The 14,292-nt window shown below is 43.4% G+C and overlaps 1 protein-coding gene across 1 annotated transcript in view; it reads right to left on the bottom strand.

Moving 5' to 3' along the window:
• The window catches only part of LOC126278078 (vacuolar protein sorting-associated protein 51 homolog), a 106,232-nt gene that overhangs the window by 26,066 nt on the left and 65,874 nt on the right, over positions 1 to 14,292 (bottom strand). The window contains exon 9 of the mRNA XM_049977914.1: positions 5,409 to 5,664. Within this exon, the coding sequence (XP_049833871.1) occupies positions 5,409 to 5,664 (256 nt within the window). The remainder of the gene's footprint in view (positions 1 to 5,408; positions 5,665 to 14,292) is intronic.

Here is a 14,292-nt window from a genome sequence, read left to right as displayed (position 1 = left end):
CAAAGCATGCAAAGGCGCAGCTACCACATCATGCAGCGAAGCATTTTCAGCGGAAAGGAGGAGAACAACATTCCTAGTTGTGATGTGGTAATGCAAAGCGTAGCAGTTCCGCAATGGATCAGAAGTCTTAGCAGACAGACGATCTGGCCAACCCTTCTGAAAACATCGTAAAACCCGGGAGAGGGTAGGGTCAGAACCCGTAGCAGCCACCAGCTGGTCCCCAGTGATGGGGAACTCGTCCACAACCCGCTGCTCGGCAACATCCAGGTAGAAACACTAGTTCGTCCCTATCAAATGCCAGATCAGGATCCATGGGAAGGCGAGACGGTGCATCAGCATTCGCATGTTGAGCCGTTGGCCAGAAATGAATCTCATAATTGAAACGAGACAAGTAAAGAGCCCAACGCTGGAGGCAGTGTGCAGCCTTGTCGGGAAGTGACGTTAATGGATGAAACAAGGAAACAAGTGGTTTGTTATCCATAACAAGGTGAAATTTGGATCCATAGAGAAAAACACCAAACTTATGAAAAACATAAATAATGGCAAAAGCTTCTTTTTCAAGTTGAGAATACTTTTGTTGGGCATCCGTGAGCATTTTGGAGGCATAAGCAATGGGTTGTTCAGAACCATCAGAAAAACGGTGCGCAAGGACTGCACCAACCCCGTATTGAGAGGTATCGGTGGCAAGAACAAGATGTTGGCCAGGTCGATAAGTAGCCAGGCACGGGGCCTGTTTCAGCATAGTCTTCAATTTCTAGAAAGCTGCATCGCATGACGCAGACCAGTGAAAAGGCACATTTTTATGCCACAGGCGATGCAGCGGCTGAGCCACCGAAGCATCAAATGGTAAAAACTTGTGATAGTATGCTATTCTCGCAAAGAAGGCCTGCAGTTCCTTAATAGATGTAGGGCGAGGAAGGGCATCGATCACAGCGAGAGTTTGCTGAAGCGGACGAATACCATCCCGAGAGAGTTGAAACCCCAAGTACGTGATAGATGCCTGAAAAAACTTTGATTTCTGAAGATTACACTTAAGACCGGCAGTCTGTAAGACATGAAAAAGTGTGCAGAGATTTTGAAGATGTTTGTCAGTGATGGAGCTAGTGACAACAATGTCATCCTGGTAATTTATACACCCAGGGACAGTGAGCAATAATTGTTCCAAGAATTGGTGAAGGAGAGCAGGGGTGCTGGCAACCCCGAATGGCAATCGTTGGTATTGATAGAGACCGAAAGGCGTGTCAAGTACCAGACACTGCCGGGAAGCAGCATTGAGAGGAAGTTGACGATAAGCTTCTGACAGGTCAAGTTTAGAAAAATACTGGCCTCCAGCAAGTTTAGTGAACAATTCTTCAGGTCGAGGCACTGAGTAAGTGTCGATAAGGCATTGAGCATTTACAGTGGCTTTAAAATTGCCACAGAGACGAATATCACCATTTGGCTTAGCAATGACAATGACAGGAGAGGACCACTCACTGGAAGTGACAGGAAGCAAGACCCCTGAAGCAGTGAGATTATCCAGCTCCTGTTTGACCTGATCACGAAGAGCCACAGGAATGGGCTGAGCCCGAAAAAACTTAGGCCGAGCAGTGGGTTTGAGCATGATATGGGCTTCGAAGTCATTTGCACGGGCTAACCCAGGATAAAAAAGTGACGAAAATGTCGTCGACAAGGAATCCAATTGAGCATAAGGAATAGCATCAGAGATGATATTGACAGAGTCGTCTATGGAGAACCCAAAAACATGAAAGGCATCGAAACCAAAAATATTCTCCGCGTTACTATGATCAACCACAAATATGGGAACAGTGCGAACGACAGATTTGTAAGATACCTCAGCATCAAATTGTCCCAAGAGAGAAATCTTTTTCTGCTTATTGTAAGTCTGTAATTGCCTAGTGACAGGTGACAGGACTGTAGAACCCAACTGAAGATACGACTGAGAATTGATGATAGTGGCAGCAGAACCAGTATCCATCTGCATGCGAACATCTCGACCAAGTATTTGGACAGTGTTCCCTGAAAGGGAAGAAGTACAATTGACAGACAACACAGAATCAGGATCAGCGTCACATTCATGAACATCACGTATGCGGTCGGATTTGCAAACAGATGACACAAGACCCTTCTTTTTGCATTTGTGACACATGGCCCAACGTTCCATCTTCTCGTGAATGTTTCGTAAAACACCGCAGACATGAAGGAAGTTGCCTTGGATTTTGCTGCAGTTTCTTAGAGGTTTGTTTACAGCTAGGCCGAGGCTGCGCTTGAGAGCATACGACGGCCACATCGGCCGACGGAGACACACCACACGATTCGTCAACATCGCACATAGGTTGTATTTCCCAGACATCGCCCCATGCCTCTATTTGCACTCCAGCGGAGTGAGAAATTTCAAAAGACTGGGCGATGGATAGGTCTTCACCTAGAGTCGGATTTGCCAACTGAAGGGCACGTTGCCTAACTTCTTTGTCGGTCATCAATCGGATAATAGCATCCGGTACCAAGGAATCAGCGTAGGATTCTTTGTGAACTTCAGTAACAAATTGACACTTTCTAATGAGGCCGTGAAGTTCAGCAGCCCAAGCGCGATAGGATTGATTTTTTTTTTTTTTTTTTTTTTTTTTTGACAATGATAAAAGGCAACACGAGAGGCTATCTCATGTGTTTGCTTTCGAAAATAGACGGGCAGAAGTGAGCACATTTCAGCAAACGACAAAGACGCAGGAGCTTTCAAAGGAGCCAACTGCGACAACAACCGATACATTTGAGGTGAAATTCATGAAAGGAACAGAGACAGACATGTTTGTTCGTCCGCGACATGAAAGGCCAAGAAGTGCTGTCGAAGACATTTTTCGTAATCAGACCAGTCTTCCGCCGTCTCGTCATAAGGAGGAAAAGGAGGTAGAGACAACGATGAGAGACGCCCTGCATTTGATGCCATGACAAAATCACGAATCGTATTTGTGAGAAGTGTTTGCTGTTCTATGGGACCTTGCAATAGTTGCTCTAAAGTAGCCATGGAAACATCACTACTTTGTCGTCAATTGTTATAACTTCAAGTTGAACAAATATATTTCAAGGAAGACGCAATACATGAAAGTCACAGATCAAGTAAACAGAGTAAGACGTGTGTACATTTTAACAGTCAAATCATAACTGAATCCGAGTCTAGTGGCCACTGGCTGGCTGGCCGCTTAGATGGCGCTGCTGCTGCATGGCTGGCAGACAGTGCCACATGTAAAGGACACACGTACCTGCGCGGCGGCACTTTGAAAGGTTGGCGAGTCACAACTCTATGTTTTAGTTTTAGGTGCATAAAGTTTTATCTATGACAGACGTTCTTGTGTTGACAATCCTATCTCTGATGCACATGCAATTACTTCACAGTGTTTCGTCAAGTAGTTCTAATTTTGTCACCAACTCACCTTGAAGATGGCTGTAAGATAAACAGCAGAAAAACTGGAAGAAGAAATTATACTGTCCCAGATGCATACCCGAATGATGATGGAACATTTAAAGGCAATTTGGAAATGTTAGAATCCCATAAGCCAATTTAACTGAAATTGGTTACCCTCTCAGACTCATAAAAATTCCCTGCTGTTGCGAAAAAAGTAAATTTATGAACTCTCTCTGCAATTCTTATTTCAGACATTTATTTCTTATAATTATATTACGATACTCTGAAAAACTGCAAGGTTCTCTATTAATACAAAATAGGTTCTCAGATATGCGAGTGACTCAAAGACTTCTTAAGTAATAGAATCCAGTACCTGTACTGGATGGCGAGTGTTGAACAGTGACAGGGTTATCACCAGGGGCACGCCAGGGAAGTGTGGTAAGACAGCTCTCATTCTACATATACATAAATGATCTGATGGATGTCCGCCCCCAGTAGCTGAGTGGTCAGCGTGACATACTGTCAATCCTAAGGGCCCGGGTTCGATTCCCGGCTGGGTCGGTGATTTTCTCCACTCAGGGAATGGGTGTTGTGTTGTCCTAATCATCATCATTTCATCCCCATCGATGTGCAGGTCGCCAAAGTGGCATCAACTCAAAAGACTTGCACCAGGCGAACGGTCTACCCGACGGGAGGCACTCGCCACACGACATTTACTTATTTATCTGATGGATGATACAGGATGCCTTAGACAGAATTTCTAATTGGTGTGATGGATGGCAGCTTGCTCTGTATGTAGAAAAATGTAAGTTAATGATGATGACTATGAAAAACAATTTTTTAAAGTTCAAATACAGTTTTAGTGGTGTGCTGTTTGACACAGTAACAGTGACTAAACATCTAGACATCACATCGCAAGGTGATATGAAACAGAGCAAGCACATAAGGCTGTAGTAAGGAAGGCAAATGACTGACTTTGATTTATTGCAAGAACTCTAGGAAATTGTAGCTTATATATAAAGGAGACTGCATATAGAACACTAGTGCAGATATTTCTGAGAACACCGGGTGAGATTAAACAAAGACATCAAAGCCATTCAGAGGCAAGCTGCTAGATTTGTTATTGGCAGGTTTGACAAATGTGCAAGTATTACATAAATGCTTTGTGAACTCAATTGGAAATCCCAGGAGGTAAGATGACATTCTTTTTGTGAACAGCTATTGAGAGAATGTAGAGAACTGGCATTTGCAGCTGACTGCAGAACAATTATACTGCTGCCAACATAGATTTCACGTAATGACTGTAAAGACAAGGTAAGAGAAATTAGGGCTCATGTGGAAGGATATATATAGACATTTTCCCTTGCTTTATTTGCCAGTGTAACAGGAAAGGGAATGACTAGTAGTGGTACAAGGTACCTTCCACCATGCAACACGTGGTGGCTTGTAGTACATGTAAGTAGATGTAGACTGAAATACTCAGATATTAAATCTCCTTAAATTTTTTTATCATCTTGACTCTGAATGGAAGCCCACACAAGGTTGATTCATCAGTTATCGAGTAAACAAATCCAAGATCCCCACTCTCTATGACATACGATGTTTCTTCAATATTCCCACTTATGGTCACTGATCCGCTGATACAAATAACAGTACTTGATAAACAGCACAGCTAACGCCAGCCCAAGGACCTAAGTTTTCCAAAAATCACACTTAGTCAAAACTTGTCATATTGCAAGTAAGTTGGGCATTGGTGCAAATGGGACGACAGAGTGGCTGGGGCATAAGTACTCTTTGTAGCGTGCTAAGGATATGGTGAGTGTTTGACCCAGGAAGGAGTGAAGCATAATGCGTATTAATTGTCTTGCCTGTTTGATGGGCATTTATTGTGCTTGCTGTGTCCTGTATGACAAATAAATAATGGTGATAGTCTAATCCCAACAATTACATACATCTATAAAAGCTGCTATGTAGCATTAAATTACACATAAGAAAATGAGAAACATACCAATAAATCCTGCAGGATGCCTTTCACTTTTTCGACAGTGGCAAGCACTAGAGAAGCCTGCATCTCAGGTAAGGAACTGGAGAGTGTGTCGACTTGCCCAGACCCATTGGCTGATCCAACTCTGGCCAGAGGTGCAGGAGATGCCGCGAGGCCTTGCCTGACCCGAGACAATGCATCTGCCAGGTGGGCCTTCAGAGCTTGCGAATGGGCTCGACACTGACGACGTGCAGCCTTCAGTACTATCTCTGTACCTGTCCTATTAAAAATAAAGCAGTTGTCACAGCTTTATCTCCACCTGACACCATGTAAAGCTTTCACAAAAAAAGTACATATGCATTTTTTATGTATCTTCAACTGCTTCAGAAAAAATTGAAAGAAACAGTTTACTACCTATTAAAAAAAAAGTAAACTAGCTTAATGGCTTACTCTATTGATTTTTCTCAACCTTACCTCAGATTATATGCCCAATGAATGTCATTTGCTCTTTACCTGTATTTTTAATGGATGTAGTTTAGACAATGGAAACTCCAGGTAGAAATATCAACAATGTAGGAGAAGATAGATTGCTACTTACTGTAAAAAAGACACATTATGTTGCAAACGGGTAAAATTAAAAGACACTTGCACAAAGGTTTCAGTCGCAGCCTTCAACAGCAAAACAGGAACAGAGAAACACACAGCATTCATACACACAAACAAGAACACCTGATGCGCACATGACTGCCAACTCCTACAACTCAGGACACAATGCAGCTATCACATGTGATGAAAGCAGCAATCTGGAGGGGGCGGGCAAGGAAAAGGGATAGTAGCGTATGGGTGGGGGGAGAGAGGAACGCTGTCTGATGGGAGTGTCCAGGGACTAGAGTGCCAACAGGTGAAGTGTCAGGAGGGTGTAGGGCAGGGAGATGGGGAAAAAGGAACAAAAGAAGAGGGGGGAAAGATGGGTGGGTGAGTTGGCAGAGGGTGCCAAACAAAGAAGCTGGGAGATGAGAATGGGGAGGAAATAATATGACAGGGGGGATGGAAACTGTTGGTGGAGGCTGTGGGGACAGTATGATGCCTCATGTTGTGTCTGGGTTAATTACAGGAGTGGAGAATGTGTTGTAAGGATAACTCACATCTGTACAATTCAGAAAAGCTGGCCACATTTGGCAGTGGCTGTTCATCCTGGAGGACAGCTGGTTGGTAGTCCTACCAATATAAAAACCTGTGCAATGATTGCAGCACAGCTGGTAAATGACATGGATGCTTTCAGGGAGGCCTGCCCCTGATGGTGTAGAATAAACCTGTGACAGGACTGGAATAGGAAGTGCTGAGTGCGTGGACTGGTGAGGTCTTGCACCTGGATCTCCCCCAGGGATATGATCCTTGTGGCAAGGGGTTGGGATTGGGAGAGACATAGGGATGGACTAGGATGTTGTAGAGGTTGGGTGGATGACAGAACACCAGCTTAGGGAGGGGTGGGAAGCACCTCTGGTAGAATGTCTCTCATTTCAGGGCATAATGATAGATAATCCAACACCCTGGCGAAGGATGTGGTTCAGCTGTTACAATCTAGATTATACTGAGTGACAAAGGAGACACCCGTTTGTGGCTGGTTCCTGGGGGCCGCTGGGAGGATTGGGGGGTGTCAGGAGAACAGGGATGGGGGATCGGTTTGCGGACTAGGTCCGGGGGATATTGTATGTCTGTGGAGCCCTTGGTGAGACCCTTAGTATACTGAGCAAGGGAGTTCTTGTCACTGCCAATACATTGTACCCAGGTGGTCAGGCTGTATGGGATGGATTTTTTGGTATGGAAGGTATGACAGCTCTCAAAGATGCAGGTACTGTCAGTGGTTGGTGGATTCAATATGGACAGAGGTGCTGATGGATCCATCATAGATGAGGAGGAGGAGGAGGTCAACATCTACAAAAGTGTCAAGTTGGGTTGAGGAATATCAGGTGAAGCGGGTGGGAGAGAAGACACTGAGATTGTGAAGGAACGATGATACGGTGTCTTGACCCTACGTCCAGATCATGAAGATCTAATCAATGAACCTGAAACCAGACTAAGATTCTGGCATTTTGGGAGGCTAGGAAGGTCTCCTCTAGATGGCCCACGAAAAGGTTGGCATAGGAGATTGCCCACAGCTGTGTTGTGTATTGTTTGCATACCTCCCTTCAAAGGAGAAGTAGTTGTGGATTAGGATAAAGTTGAAAGGTTTATGAGGAATGGGGTAGTGGGTCTGAAGGATGTTGGAAAAAGTAGTGATCAATAGCAGTAAGACTATTGGTATGAGGGATGTTGGTATACAGGGAGGTGACGTCAACAGTTATGACTAGGGATCCAGGAGGTAAAGGGGTGGGGATGGCGGAGAGTCAGTGAAGGAAGTGGTCAGTATCTTTAACGCAGGATGCTAGATTATGTGCAACTGGTTGGAGGTGTTGGTCAATGAGGACTGAAATTATTTCAGTGGGGGCACAAAAACAAGCCAGAATGGGACACACAGGATTGCTGGGTTTGGAGATTCTGGGGAGCATGTAGGAGGTGAGTGTGTGGAGGGTCACAGGGATGAGGAGGGAAATGGGTTCATGAGTGAGGTTCTGGGAAGGGCCTAATGCTTTAAGTAGGCATTGGAGGTTGTGATGGACTTCTGGGATGAGATCACTCTGGCAGAGTTTATCAGTGGAGGAGTCAGATAATTGGCAAACACCCTCTGCCAAATAGTCACCATGATTCATAATGATGGTGGTGGAACCCAGCTACTTAGCTGTCATTTTCAACTTGCCACATCCCCTAAAAATCCCTATCAACACGCCACCAAGTCCAGAGCTGAAACATTCCCGTAACACTGTCGTTAAAATTTCCTCCTAAACTATCAGCTTCACAGAAGTTTCAGCCCTAGCCAAAGACCTCATCTTTAGCTGTACACCCAAATTTAACCATGCTGGACTGATGAAAGATCTACAATCATTCTCCCAATCCTTGCACTAGAAGCACTTCTTTGCTGACAATCCCACCATCCAAAACCAACCTAATTCCAACATTGAACCGTGCCTCTGCCAGTTCACACCGCCATTCAATAGTGATCCTGTCTCGCCCCAACTGCTTCCACCTTACACGAATTCCTTACCTCCCACTTAGCCTCACTATCCTTCCCCAGATCCCTTCTAGCAGATCCCTTTTAGCAGAAGAAATAATAGCCAAACACAACCTCAAAACACATCCTGACCTAATCATCCTACCTGCGGGCAAAGGTTCTACCACTGTTGTTTCAAATTGGAGTGACTATCTAGCAGAGGGCCTCCACCAATTATCTGACTCCTCCACCTACAAACTCTGCCAGAGTGATCCCATTCCAGCAGCCCAACAAAACCTCCAATACCTGCTTAAAGCCTCAGGTTCTTCCCTAAACCTCTCCTCTGAATCCATTTCCCTCCTTACCCTTATGAAATCCCGCACACCTACCTTCTACATGCTCCCCAAAATTCATTCTGGACACCCCATTGTGCATAGTTATTGTGCCCCCACTGAAAGAATTTTGGCCATCACTGACTGACAGCTCCAACCAACTGCCTGTAATCTAGCCTGCATTTCGAAAGCTGTCATCCCTTTCAAACTTAAAATCCCTCCCACACAGCCTGGCTACCCGGGGACAGCATACCTGCAGTGACCAGAACTCTCTTGCTTAATATGTTGAGGGTCTCACCAAGGCCTTCACAGACTGGCACTATCCCCCAGATCTAGTCCACAAATAGATTTCCTGTACCATTTCCCCTCACATCCCCAATCCTCCCACAATTCCCAACAACAGGCCACAAATGAGTGCCCCCTTCATCACCCAGTATCACCTAGACTAGCTCAACTGAACCACATCCTTTGCCAGGGCTTTGATTACCTATCATCATGTCCTGAAACGATGGACATCCTACTCGACATGTTTCCCACCCCTCCTGAAGTGGTGTTCCATTACCCACCCGAGCTCTACAACACCCTAGTCCATCCCTGTGCCATTCACAATTCCAACTCCTTGCTATGAGGATCATACCTCCATGGAAGACCCACGTGCAGGACCTGCCCAATCCACCCATCCAGCACTTCCTATTCCAATCATGTCAAAGGTTTATCCTATCCCATCATAGGATGGACCACCTGTGAAAGCAGTCATGTCATTTACCAGCTATGCTGCAATCATTGCACATCGTTTTATACTGGTGTGACTACTAACCAATTATGATGAACGGGCACTGCCAAACTGTGATCATGAACAAAGTAGACCATCCTGTTGCACAACATGCAGCTGAGCATAGCATGCTTGATTTCAATGACTGCTTCACTACCTGAACCATGTGGATCCTCCCATCCACCACCAGCTTTTCTCAACTGCACAGGTGGGATTTACCCTTAAAACACATTCTCCACTACTGTAATTATCCCAGCTTCAACCTATGGTAAATTACTGTCCCCACACCCTCCACCCAACAGTCCCACACTCTCTGTCCTACCATCTCCTCCTCATTCTTGTCCCCCAGCCTCTTTGTATGCTGCCCTCTGCCAACACACCTGCTCATCTTTCCCCATTTCTCTCCTTTTTTCCCACCTCCCAGCCTCACAACCTCCAGACACTACACCTGTTTGCATTTTAGTTCTTGCACACTACACCAGGCACCGTTCCACTCTCTCCCTCACACATATACTACTATCCCTTTCCATTCCCTGCCCCCTCCAGACTCTTCCATCCCATGTGATAGTTGCATTGTGGCCTGAGGTGCAGGTGTTGGTGTTGGTGTTGGTGTTCACGTGTCCAGGAGATGTGCTCACTTGTTTGTATGAATGGTGCGTGTTTCTCTGTTTGTATTTTGCTGATGAAGGCTATGACTGAAAGCATTGTTTAAGTGTCCTTTAATTTTGCCTGTCTGCAGCTTAGTGTGTCTTCTTTAGGATAAGTAGCAATCTATCTATTCCTACATTGTTCTTAATAGTTTGCACATATTTGGAAAAAGTGATGTAAGGAAATAATGTTTCATTTTATTTGGGTGGTGGTGGGTATACCTACCATGCACCATATTAAATAAATACAGATAATAAAAGCAATTTTATTGCATTTTATAGAGAACACATAGTAGCTGGCAACAAATAAAATTCATTTACATCACTGAGGATGAGGGGGGAATATTATTTTTTGGCTGTATAAGGCCTTTCAGCAGATACAAGATTAAGGAATAAATAAATACAGCACTACCATTTGACAGACAATAGGTTATACAGAACAGAAGTTCTCCAAGGGAACACTTTCAGTTATATGTTCAAGTACAGTCTTGAAAAATTTCATGATTTTTTTACGAGTTGCATTTTTTGACGCAAAGGTAGTGGTGATATTAATGGGAGATTGGTTATTTGGTTTGCATAGCCTCTTGCACAAGGGTACTTGCTAATTGTGACACTAATTACAGATAATAATATGTGATTCAAATAACTTTCTGTTGTTGAGTCAAATAAGCAAATTGGGGAATCTCTAACATCATCTATCCCATGGGGGTAATTGGAGGAGACTGTTTCATGGAAGTACATCTGTTACATTAACATACTGTACCACCTGCTGCATTTCCAATCCATAAACCGCAATCTTCTGAGAGTAGAAAAGGGGGGGGGGGTGTCTATCGTGCTCAGAGATCAGAACAGAGAAAGTGCTGCCCACAAATGGTTGAACAGTTAACTTTCATCCATTAATGGATATTTTCACTGCATTTGGCACTGTGTCTGCATGGATTCTATGAATATGTTGTTCATGTCTGACATTTCATTTATGGAAAGCAGGCAGATGTTGCACAAAGTGAGAAGCTGAGAAAAGAATTATTCCAGTGAAATGAGTAGTAATAAAACTTCCTGTTAAGTATGTTAAGTAGCAGCTACTACTCAGCACTATGCTTTTTATTTTAAGAGAGAAATGATAAATGTTCTAAGAGCCTTCTGAACATCACTTATTAACTGAACAAGTGGAGGGGGGGGGGGGGGCAGTACTGTATGATCTCCCAATTCTATCTGCTGAGCAAATACAATGACTTATGATTTGTGAGGTGATATCGCTAACCCATTTTAGCAGTCAGTTGTCAAGTAGTATGACAGCATGATCTAGTGCATATCAGATATCCTGGAGGGGCATGGCCATTTATTATAGGTTCATATTGTTAGCATAATTTATCATGTGGCTGTAAGAAACCCTCCATATTGGCAGTTTATAATACTGGTTTCAGAATTACTCCTTGACCAAGGCATCATAAGGCCTCAGCATTTGAGTGCTCATTCGAATATATACCTGTCCGCAGCTCATGGTCTAGTTCGATTCCCGGCTTGGTTGAGGATTTTCTCTGCTCAGGGACTGGGTGTTTGTGTTGTCCTCATCATTCGTGACAGTGGCTAGATTAGACTGTGAAAAAAATTGGACTGTGAAAAATTGGGACTTTGTACGGGTGCCGATGACTGTGCAGCTGAGTGTCCACGAACCGAACATCACAAACCAAACATCTAATATATGCCTAACAGCTGTGAAGCAGCTCAGAGATAACAGTAATAAAGATCTCTGGTACTCTAAGAGCATGAAGACATATTAGTATAAGGATTTTAATATTGTTGTGTGTTGTTGAGATATTAAAAGCATTAAAATTAAAGAAAAAAAAGCTATGGTGAGGAATTTGTGCCAGATGGATGAAGCCAAGATGTCAGCAAATAATACTGTATGATTAGAAGATGATGCTTTTCCATTCTTGAAGCGTTTTTGTGCTTGGTAGTGAGCAACTGTATTCCTTCTCAATATTCCAGTAACACCCCAGAATTTTGCTGAAGTATCAGCTTAGAGCAATTAGCTCATAAAACAGAGGTGACCAGGCTCTTTTCCTTGCTTTAGTAATGGGCACAACAATTTATGTGACCCATGTCATTGGGTGAAACATGGACGATAACTAGTTTGGACAAGAAGAGAATAGAAGCTTTCGAAATGTGGTGCTACAGAAGAATACTGAAGATAAGGTGGATAGATCACGTAACGAATGAGGAGGTATTGAATAGGATTGGGGAGAAGAGAAGTTTGTGGCACAACTTGACTAGAAGAAGGGATCGGTTGGTAGGACATGTTTTGAGGCATCAAGGGATCACAAATTTAGCATTGGAGGGCAGCGTGGAGGGTAAAAATCGTAGAGGGAGACCGAGAGATGAGTACACTAAGCAGATTCAGAAGGATGTAGGTTGCAGTAGGTACTGGGAGATGAAGCAGCTTGCACAGGATAGAGTAGCATGGAGAGCTGCATCAAACCAGTCTCAGGACTGAAGACAACAACAACAACAACAATGTCATTGGGAAGATTCTGTAAATTACATTTGCTTGTGGATGCTTAACAGATTTTGTAAATCCTCTAATGGCAAACAAGTGATCATCAAGTAACAACTTGTTAATCTGCGGGTGATGTTAGAGGTTTGCTTGATTGCCAGTTGAAGTTCCCTCATTGTACACAGGAAGTGATCATTCATGGTGTAATGAAATGAAATTGCTTGAGGTGTAACAGACTATTGGGTGATTTTGCCTGCAAAGTCTTCCATCCTATCTGTTGTTGTATCTCTGATGTGAGCATATTTTCTGTTTCTATAAATCTAGTCTTTCCACTATCGTCCATGTTAGCATGGCACAGAACAATCTACTAATCTATTGACATCATTTGTGCATTTTTTCAAGGAGCGCTTCACTTTGGTGTCAACTGCATTTTTAAATACATATTTTAAGTACATTTCTTCTGTTGTCTGCTGTCTAATAGCCTGAAATCATTCAATGTTCAACTACATCATAGGCTGTTTATTTTGCAGGCAATGAGCAGTTTTCTTGGAATGGTTGTGAAAGCTGCTTTCTCCAATACACCCACAAACCAATCATGTGGCACACAACCAGCAGCATGGGGTAGGTAAGTAGTCATTTCCTCCTTTAGCCAAGTCTCAAATAATTTTCCCAGATAGCTATTTCACAATTACAACTTATTGGCACAGCTATGTGACGTGGGGGGGGGGGGGGGGCAAGTTTGTTGTCAGAGCAATCAGGATGGGATAACGATCTGACCTCGCTGAGTCATTTGAAACAGTCACGTTTGTCTGATAAGATGGAAGTACCATCATGGACAAAATGTAGTATAACAACACAGCATTTTGCTCTTCCATTAGCAAAAGAACAGCCTCACTGTTTCAATCTGTTTCCTCACAGCCCCATCATGTATCACGAGAATTCAGATAACCACAAACTATTCAAGGTGGTTGGCTCTGGTGAAATTTCCTGCCATACACCACTGATGTGGTGGCTGCAGTATAAATATAAACTGAAATTCCTGGTAGATTAAAACTACGTGCCAGAATGGGACTCAAACCTGGGTCCCAGGTTCACATCCCCGTCTGCCACTATTAATAATAATAATAATAATAATAATAATTATTATTATTATTATTATTAGTAGTAGTAGTATTAGTAGCTGATATGCTATAATTTCATGCATGAATAGGGCAGTGCAACCCTCCCCATCAAACCAGTCTTCTTGAATTATTCTATATCTCAGATTTAAGCTTGAAACACGTCTTTACAATCATCAAAATTGATGGGATTGCCTGGAGAAGGCCTTCACCATCGGATCAGATTTATCATACGTTCCATTGAATGAATTAAGTCCCTTTCACAGACCTGAAATACAGAAGATTCAATCTCAAATTCTTAATATGGCATTTGGTTCCACTTGGGCTTTAGCAGACACATATATTAATGCTAATACGCATACAAGGTTGCATATGTTGTCTGTCAGGTCTCGGGTGTTATTCTGACCAATAGTTGCTATTGCTTCACACTTGCTGTACTGTAGAATCTGCCATCTTT

The sequence above is a fragment of the Schistocerca gregaria genome, chromosome 6 (genome assembly GCF_023897955.1).
Source record: "Schistocerca gregaria isolate iqSchGreg1 chromosome 6, iqSchGreg1.2, whole genome shotgun sequence".
Taxonomy (NCBI): domain Eukaryota; kingdom Metazoa; phylum Arthropoda; class Insecta; order Orthoptera; family Acrididae; genus Schistocerca; species Schistocerca gregaria.
The sequence above is the reverse complement of the archived record's forward strand: the minus strand, read 5'-3'. Positions and strand labels throughout refer to the sequence as shown.